We start from the raw sequence: 10,000 nt of genomic DNA on the forward strand, positions 1-10,000 counted from the left end.
TCTCCCAGAGGCCAATAATGTGGCTTTTCTTAGGTCTCCATCATAGCAGGAGCTATTTTCTCTGTATGCGCTTTCAAAAAAAAAAAGAAAAAAAAAAAAGGCCCAGATAATGCCAGGCAGACTCCTGGTCCAACGGCATTTTAACTAATTCAGGAAAAGCACAGTGAACTCACCATTGATTGGGGCCAACTGTTCACACAAAGCCAAGACGTTTTACTGTGAGTCCCTTCTTTCAGCAACCCCCCCGCCCCCCGGCCACCTGCACAGGTCTGCGGAGAGTCACCTCAGGCCCATCAGGCCTGCTATTGTGCTGCTGTTGGGGAGGTGAAGGAGGGCTGGCGTGGCATGCTTTGAATTCTCCCACAGCAGAGGCAGCGAGGCAGCCTCGGAGGGAGCGAGGCAGCCTCGGAGGCGGCGAGGCAGCCTCGGAGGAAGTGTGAGGCAGCCTCGGAGGGAGCGAGGCAGCCTCGGAGGAAGTGTGAGGCAGCCTCGGAGGGAGCGAGGCAGCCTCGGAGGAAGTGTGAGGCAGCCTTAGAGGGAGCGAGGCAGCCTCACAGGAATTGAGGAAGCAAGCCCTCAAGGGGTCCACCTGAAAACAATATGTTTGGGTAAACGTGGACAAAGAGTGGGTATGTGCCACTTCAACGAGACTGTACACCACACTCATCACTGTAATCTAGAGCACACACACAAACGATACACACAGGCATGCATAGAGACACGCGCACAAAGAGACACACACAGATTCGTTCCTCAGCTCCAGATCCCTGCTGGTTTCTTCAGGTCGCTCCCAGAACATGTTGAGCTTTCCCTCAACATGTTAATGTAGTGACATTCACTATGCTGATATGAGACAATGCCTCCACACACTGTAGGGTCTCATTAAAGCATTTTCTCCCAGGCAGATGAGACCGGAGTGGGGCACAGCTTCCCTAGAGGCATGTGCGCACGCGTGTGTGTGTGTGTGTGTGTGTGTGTGTGTGTGTGTGTGTGTGTGTGTGCCAGTGTCCCACTGAACACTGCACTTCATTATCAGTATTGCAGCATCTCAAGCTGTTGTTTACCTGGTCCCTAACAAAGCACAGTTCAGGTATTCCAAACAGGCAACACTATTAGTGCAGTTTCAGGAGCCTGGCTTGAGCTTGGCTTGGAAGCCAACAACAGGAACCAGCAGCAATTAGAGGAAAAGTTTATATGTGCACTGTAGCATTCCTGGGAATTCATTAATAAAGGCCTGTCTACATCCTTCCTTTATTGCTTGGAACAACACACTGATTCATAGTAACACAAAGAAGCAACTCAAGGAGGCACTAAGGTGTGACTTCTTGGAGCGAACAGCGATACTCTAATGGCAAATGGGCCACGGGGTCAGCGCACAATTGCTAAACACTGGAAACACTGGAAACATAACATATTCTGCTCAGGTAATGAATGGGGGGGGGGGGGTACTCTTCAGGGAAAAACAAATACAAATTTCCTAATATTAGTACCCTGGTTTCCAGCTATGGCAAAACTCATTTTTATGTAGCACAACCAGACTCCAATAATAAAGAAGGGAATTGTTTGGCAAGTTCATGATAAGACCCACTGTTACAATAACGGGGCCTCACACAGATTTGTTTAAGCTTCTGGTAAATGTATCCCAAGTAGGAGTTTAAGTAGTGCTGGACAATGGTTTCGCGATAAAGCTTTTACATTAACTGTAGTAATATATTTGCTATGGAACAGCTGAACTGAACCATGCTCTCCATAAGATAACTCTTGCGAGGGCTAGACTATCCATCATGACCCAGGCGGACCTAGGCGCATACGGGCAGGAGGCAGAACACACACGACAAAACGGGTTACCTGTGCAGACTTGAATTAATCCGAGAAAAACATACAATCCCACAGAACGTGTCATTGTTCCCGCTTTCTTCAAGGAATCTTTTTAGAATTCCTCAAAATGCAATCAATCCTGCCGTGGATCGAACATATCAATGTCAAAACTGAAAGGCAAACGGTTACTTTGAGGCCCCTTTTCCAGCGAATTAAATTATGTTCCTGCTGGGCTCGAAAAATTCCCGGCAGCGCTCATGATGCCCTCAAAGTTTTCAAAGTGGGGAAATATTAGCTGCGGTTTGCAAGAGACTCTTCTTAATATCCCCCCAGAAAAGAAACACTTGTCCAAAGCAAGCGTAGTTTACGCGCTACATTTTAGTTGTTTTTTTGTTGTTTTTTGCAGCTGTAACATTATGTGAAGTAGTTCAGCCTTTGCCCCTTTCGTACAGTTTGGCTCAGGATCCCGATGTAGGACGTGGTGAATGCCGTCCGTAAAACTCCGCCCGGGCAAGTCCAGAATTTGGAAGTGTGCACAAATCTCCCAAGCGCCTGACGAACGGCTACGATGAATCCATGCGGACTCTCAATGCAAACTGCCAGAGGAATATAGATTGATCTCCTATAGACTAAATAACCAACTATTCACCATAAAACTCGAAATGTCGGCGTCGATATATCATTTTCCCCAAGTGTGTCGTTCACATCGCTGATATTAAATTACATTCAAATCCTTTTGCTTTTTAAAATACTTCTGTGCTGTAGCAGTTGTCAAACCCCTCTCCCCGGGACCTGCGTGTTGGGAAGATCTCCGCTCCGTTCACACTTCCAGAATGGTGCGCGCCTCCGCTCGTCCTCTGCAACAATGGGGCTTTCCAAAGTGCTGTTAAGCAGCTCCAAGCGCAACTCCCCGTACATCGCTCCTATCCACACACACACACACAGACACACACACACACACAAACACACACGCGCGCGCGCGCGTATCAAACTAAAGAAAACGCCCGCTGATTATTTATTTATTTATTTTTTTGCATGATCGAAATCAGGTTTTTGATAGCGGTCTGTTAAGCAAGGCACAAAATGAACTGCTCTGCATTGACAGAAAAATATAAATGAGTGACATGAACAGCCTAAACTTTCGGTCAGACTGTAATTTCCAAGGCAACAGCATTCTGGGGGGAAAAAAAAAAAACTTTCTCTGTCGTCTTTCCTTGGGGCGTTTACATTTCTGAAGCTCACGGATGTAGAACATGTAGAACACGTCTTAGCATTTGTCATAAGTTGTAAGCATGGACGGATAACGCCAGAGAAGCGGCATTCAGTTTGGAAGACAGTGATGCACGGAGGAGGGGATGCACGTGCACTCGACCCGCACCCAAAAAAAAAAGGAAACTCATCGCGCGAGGGGCAAGTAGCGGCGCTGGAGCGCGTGAGGGCGGCCGCGTGAATCACACCATTTCTCACTTAGCACAGCGCCCTTAATATCCTACAGGAGCACGATGTTATCGTAAGTAAATAAAAAATTGGAATAAATAAAATACTGTTAAATTTAAATGATGTATTAGCATTATTCCTGATATTTGACGTAATTGGTTACAAAGTTTCTGACAGGGCTACTTAGTTTTAGGACTAAGTTAGTTTTGGATTTTACTGTAAACTGAAAAAGATACGCTCGGAAACTAGGGACAATCGATAATTTCCACACAATATGAAAGAAATGAGGAGGCATGAAACTGTCCTCGTCTTGTACAGAAGTGCAAAATAGGTGCTCGGGTTTTGGGACGCTTCTGCCTGCATGGGAAGGGTTATGACCGACAGACAGGATTACGTGCGTCCTCTGCTGGCGGACAGACGCCATTACAGGCCGTTTTCATCTCTGGGACTGCGAACGTCGCGGCGAATCGACATCTTGCGGCTAACCAAAACGTCCTCCGTCTTATAACATTTGATGCGTTGTGAAATGTTTTAGTGTTAGGCTATTTTCCAACACAGTCGTTGGAAAATATCTCAGGGCTGATTCACACCAAGATTACAAGCAAAAAGCTCCCTCTCTATATTTTTCACAGATGTGTGTTTATGTACATTTGCATGTCACACTCACTTTAAACTCGCTCTTAGCTCTTGTGGGCAGAAGAAAATAAGTGAAGCTATTTTCAGTCCAAGCCAAAGGTTACTTAAGGCCGTTTAATCTGCTCTCGTTTATGTATCTGCAAAAGCGTTTTAGTTGGGTGGGGGTGTTTATGGGGGTCTCGGCGTCTGGTCCTGCACATCCGCAAAATGACCAAAACCTTCCCTTAAGCAGCGATATGTTTATTTCAGCGCGCTAGAAAAAGAAACAATTCATAAATCCGATCTTTGCTAACCTATGCCACGCCAACTTGCCGAGGCTCTTCTGATGTTCTTCTTCTGGTAGAGAAACGGTATAAATTCACTCCCTGTACCCGCCGCAAATCCTTTAATTGTCACTCAGTCTCTCTGTCTCATGGCAGATTGAAATGAGCGCAGGAGAATTCTCGGGTCAACCACTCCTCGGAGCAGAGCAACATACGAACTGCGGTCTGAGTCAACTTCACCCCCGTATCTCAACCTTTTTTTTTCTATTAAAAACATCGCAAACCTAGCAGGTCTACAGCCCCCATCCCTCTCTCCATCTCTTTCTCCCTTACTCCCTTCTTCTTCTTGCCTTCTCTTTATTTCTGTCTACCCACTGCCCTCTCTGCTAAGGGGTTATTGCGAGAGTACATCCGCCCATCTATTCCTGTGAGAGCGGGATGGTGGAATAGTATTAAGGCATCAAGGCTGGGACGACGACGTTTCCACAGACACGTTCGGGTTTTGACGACGAGTGGCGGTGAAAACATGCCATTAGAAAGAAAGAAAAAAAAGCCACCTCCGCACATATGGACGCGCCAAGCGCCGCTGACCTTACCTGCATCTTACCTTACCTTTCCACTGTGGGCCCTTTTCCAGATGTTTCGATATCAGCTACCCCTGTAAAGGGCTCGTGTGTTTGGCGCGCCATCCATGTGCTATCCTGCTTCTCTCAAGACAGTTTCTGCCCCTCCAGCACATTTATGCCTTAGACGTGTACCCAGACGAACACGTGTCCTTATTTTGATACCACGAAGGGATAGATCAAATATAGCAGACATTTGGGTTATAGAAACGTCAAAACGAGTTTGGTTTGGTTATATTCATATTCTGGAAGAAGATTTTATTTTGCAGTGTGTGACTGTTTTTTTAGTAAACGCCAGTGGAGCTTCTAAATTCAATAGTCCGTTTGGGAGAAGCGCTTCAGGAAGTTATCCATCGGGGAAAAAAAAAAGCCAGTGTAGGATCCCAAGTATGCATGGTAATCAGTCAGGGGAATTCTCAATGCTACGTGGAGAATTCTTCAACCTGGGGCCAGGATCCGGGGTGATCTACCCAAACACACAGGCTGAAACAGACCCCTGCCATCAGCTGCCAAAACATGGTCAGAGACGCGTGGCTAATGTGATAAATATGATCCCTGGCCTCCCAGGCATACTGACCTCACACTTGTGCACACACTGACACACACACACACACACACACACACACACACACACACACACACACACACACACACACACACACACACACGCATATCTGATACATAAGCAGGTGCAATAAACATTCATTCTGATGAGTTTACATAGGCCTGGTATATTTTACACACACACACACACACACTCAAATACCTCTCACAGGTCAATACAGCAGAATACTCTGGCTGAAGTAAAGACAGAACTGCACCATGTATTTGGCTGAAAACATTTTTTAGGAAGCTAACTGATCTTTGAAATGTCAGGTACGTATTTTCCGTCGATGCAGCACAGCCAGAAGTGCATCTGCTCAGAACAGTTCACAATGCCCCAGTGTCTGTGTGGTTCGTTGTCTCTGTAATGGACTCAGTGTGCAGCTGTGTGTGGTGTGATGTGAAGCAGCTGCTGTTGAAGCCCTCGTCTGGGCCCTCGTCTGGGCCCTGCCAGTGAGAGGCAGGAAGCCAGAGCTGAGGTACAGCAGAGCCTCAGCAGTGGGTGTCCTGGGCTGGGACCAGTCGAAACACACTTGCGTACTTCCTCCCAGATGTGACACTGGGCACACACAGGCCCTCAGGACAGAAGCACGCACTCGTCCTGCTTTCCTCTCGTGCGCCCACGCGGCAGGCCTTTAGGGGTTGAGTGGAAAGCGTTCATATCTAATAGAGAGTTACGAGCTGTGTGCCTGCGCGATGCGCTCGGCTAGAGGAAGGGTCAAGGATGGACAGGCGATTGCGATAGTCTCTCCTGCTTCAGAGAACAACGGGACGGCTATCTGCCTGATTTCATTTCCGCACGCTCTCTACTACCGCCCGACTCCCCCTCGCAAGAGTCCCTGTCACGAATGATCCGTCACTCACTCCCTCTCGTTCCACTGTGCTCTTGTTCCGCAGTTCACTAGTTTTGTGACAACTAGCACACGTATTCTCTCATGGTCTTATTTTACGCATCATGCCTCCGTTCAGTCACGTCGCCGGGCGGTGCGCTCTGCTCCTTCGCCGGCGGGCGGAGTGGCACTGCCTTGTTGCCCGCGCTCGCCTGTACGATGAGCTAGTGAAATATGACAGACGGCCTGAGAGCTGAGCTTCTCCTGCAGCATGGGCATCTGCCGATGCTCAAGCACCCCTCACCTCTGCACTCTCTCTCTCGTTCCCTCTCTGTCTTTCTCTCTCTTTCCTTCTAAGTTTCTCTCTTTCTCTCTCTCTCTGTTCGGAAATCTAACGAAGCCAGTGTTTCTGTGATACCTTGTCTGTTGGCTGTCTTGCTTTCAGTGTCTCTCTTTATCATACACACACACACACACACACACACACACACACACATTCTCTCTCTTCCCTTTCTGTGATACAGTAGACAGAGAGCTCTCAAGTCAGTATATCATTTATTTCATATTACAAGTGATTCCAAGTCAGGAGGTTATTCCTACAATGTTATGGAATGACTGGGTGGGTGGGTGGGTGGGGGGGGGTTGGGTAAGAGAGGTTAGCATTTTAAAACCCCTTTCTCTGGTAGTTTAGCATTTCAACGGCAACAAATGAGACCAGACGGGGAGCGAGGAGAGAGTCTTAATCAATTAGCTCCGTTCCTCGGAGCTGCCGGCTCCACAGGTCAGAGGGCTCCAACTGCACCACTTTCCAGCTGGGTTTGAAAGCGCACTCCCCGGTCCTCCAAGCTGAAGCGACAGCCACTGAACTCACTTTTCTTTCCTTGCAGGGGAGTGTTTTTGGAAGAGTTCACACGGGTGGCAAGATGTCTACTGCTTCGCTTCCATAAACAATTCTAATTAGGATGGATGACCTCGAGCGAACCCGCGACAGGTGTTCTGGAGCATTGAGTCTGTGTGTTTCTTATAGAGGTGATGTTCTCGTCTGTATTACGCTTGTCTTAATACCAGGATAAAAATCAAAGAGCTTTTTTTTGTCATTATCAATATGAGAGCAGGTTCTGTTCCTCAGCTACGCTGCACATATGCGGTTGTGGGAAGAACAGGTCTTACCTGTGTAACCAGGTGAGTTGTCCTCAGAGTTGTCACGGTCGGAGTTCGGAATACTTGTGGTGGCCCCGTTCCGTGCAGTCATATCTGCCAAAGAAGGAAACCAAGACACGTGGTCCTTTACAGAAGTCTCCCCCTCTACAGTGGCTGGCACGGCAAGAACTGAGAAGCAGAGTTTTCCTCTAACTTACATAATGAATCTGACAGACTGGTGACAAAAAAGCTTACCATTACAGTACAGGGTTTGCTCCTATAGGCCTTTCAAAATTAGTCCAGTGCATTTGCTAATGAATTCAAGATGGGAAAATGACATTTGATGTGAATATGAGAGACAGAGAGAGAGAGAGAAAATTCGGCTGTATAAATCCATCACTGACGGACCGTCTCAGTGATGTTACAGAACCGTTATAGATCAAATGAGTCTAAACATACTCAAGGTTTCAGAGCACAAGCCTGATGAATACTAGCCAACATATCCAACAGCAGAATAACTATAATCAGTGCTATGCTTACTTGTAAAACCAACTATCAGTCATTATTTGTGGTTTCTGATGACCGTGTGGTTTACAAATGGTTTATGTCTGTGATTTAGGTGTTCATTTTTATTTCCATTTACTTTTATTTAGGTATGTAGGCTACTTTTAAGCACTGCTATTTTATGCATGATCGAGTTACAGAATGTCCCACGCATTATGAGGCTTAGGAAAATGTATTACATTGCACATACAGCATTTTGGCCTGGGGGTCCCTGAGCTTGGACCCCATTTCCAGACATTTCCAGGGTTTGGCAGGACCCAGTCGTCCTTTTGATTTATTGTGTAGATCATAAAGACAAATCATGACAATGATCATAAACAAACTGTGCATCTATAATGAGCAGGAATCAAGAAGGGGGGAAATCCCTAATATCCTGCTCTCACTGCAGTTCAGCTCGCTGAACCAAAAATATCTTCAGTGGTTTCCTAAGCCCACAGAATATTGATCCTAGTTCAAGCACAGTGCCACGATGTCACCGCACGGCTGTAGGATGTGCATCACTATGGTTGGGCTTTTGTGTGATGCCCATCTTTGGCCACGCCCACCCCTGGCAAGGGGAGATGGTGCGATACCCAGAGGGCAGCAGGGATATTAGCAGCAGTATCCACATGAGTCATTTAATATGGCAGTGGGTGGGGAATTTTAGCGCCGCGTTGTGAAGTGCCGCTGACAGACAGATGACGTTTGATGTTTAATCGCCCTCACCTGTCACCCTTATCCTCTCTCTGTTTCTCATTCTCTCTCTTCAAGTGCCAAGTCAGCTCAGCTTTTAGTCCTCGTTAAATCAAGTTTCCCACACAAATCGATAAGCAATAAGCACGGGATATTTAAAGAACCGGCGCACCTGGATAAACTCTGCCTGAATCTGCACCGAAGTTCCTTCTTATATTCAATACATGCCATATTTTCTTCTTAAAGGAAAACCGTCTCAAATCCCCCAGAACATCTCGGCTTTAAAGGAAGAACAGAAATAGTTGGCATGTGGGTGTTCTTGACCCTGCGGGTGACCCCTGCTTTCACAGTGGAACCGTCTCATCCAGGTCACGTCACCAAGCCCCACCGAGGGAGGTTGCTACCTGCCAAGTGCTGGAAAGGTTCTCACAGTTAAACCTGCTGCATATGGACACCCCCGTGTAGCATTAAAGCTCCAATTAAACACAGTGGCCATGGCAACAGAAGTGGATTAGTAATTCAGCACTCAATCCTACTATTGCCCGAGATGAGATAGAAGAAGAAAAAATAGACAGAAAAGGGGATTTAAATGTTGGGGTTTTTTTATAACATTGTTGCAAAAGAATGGGCGTTTTCACATCATGTCTGAGAGCGCAGACGCCATCCTTAATATTAGAAAATAGAATACACCTTCAAATTGAAACTCCAAACATGCTTCTTGGTCCCATCCGCGCTGAATTTGGGCAGGTGCCTGATCGCCACCATGGCGCTAACGCACATGGCAACCATTCAGGCTCTCTCTACAGCACGCTAGCGATGGAGCGATTCCCAGTGTGTCTGAACCCGCCTCGCCTCAGCGTGGAATATGATAATCGCGGCTCACATCACAGAGCGTCCGCTTATAACTCAGCCTGGTACACCTGGCCAGGGGTAAATGATTTATAGGCCAGAGGCAGCTGTGGGCTAAAGTGGGGATAGGGTAACTCAAAGCAAAGCAGTAGCAGGTGTCACGGAGAGGAGAGTGCTGGCGCTCCAGCCGAAGACCTTCGCCAAACCGTACGGCCCGCTCAGAGCCACGCCTTTCGGAACAGCATGACATGCGCCAAAGGGGGGGGGCCTTCCTACAATGCACCTCTGCGTACTGCAGAGAAAACCGAACTGGCACCAGGCCTTGGAAAGTTTCAGACGTTAAAAGCATAATACGGTTGAGGTCAGGAAGGCTAGTCCATCTAAAGGAATAAAAGGGGTGTTTGAGAGACACCAGTGATTCTGGCTAATGATGCTCAGCTCACTGATCTGTCAGTAAGCGCTAGATGCTGAAAATGAATGGTTTTATCCGCCCATTTGCGATCGATGAGCAGGTCAGCGGTAAGTCCTGCTCATATCTGCCCACCGTGCGCCAGACAGAGGACAT

The 10,000-nt window shown here is 47.3% G+C and overlaps 1 protein-coding gene and 1 long non-coding RNA gene across 6 annotated transcripts in view; one reads left to right on the top strand and one right to left on the bottom strand.

The window, feature by feature from the left end:
* The window catches only part of LOC113570017 (roundabout homolog 1-like), a 129,385-nt gene that overhangs the window by 89,701 nt on the left and 29,684 nt on the right, over positions 1-10,000 (bottom strand). For 4 of the 5 annotated variants that reach the window (XM_081702258.1, XM_081702259.1, XM_081702260.1 and 1 more), the window contains exon 3: positions 7,381-7,464. In XM_081702258.1, the coding sequence (XP_081558384.1) occupies positions 7,381-7,464 (84 nt within the window). Of the gene's footprint in view, positions 1-1,848; positions 2,708-7,380; positions 7,465-10,000 lie in introns of those variants that run through there. The other variant, XM_081702261.1, reaches the window with a different exon arrangement.
* LOC145652378 (uncharacterized) lies at positions 3,104-7,310 on the top strand. Its single transcript, XR_014118596.1, has 2 exons — positions 3,104-3,328; positions 7,098-7,310. It is a non-coding gene; the product is annotated as an uncharacterized LOC145652378 (long non-coding RNA).

Source organism: Electrophorus electricus, chromosome 19 (genome assembly GCF_041902795.1).
Source record: "Electrophorus electricus isolate QZ-2024a chromosome 19, ASM4190279v1, whole genome shotgun sequence".
In the NCBI taxonomy this organism is placed as follows: Eukaryota; Metazoa; Chordata; class Actinopteri; order Gymnotiformes; family Gymnotidae; genus Electrophorus; species Electrophorus electricus.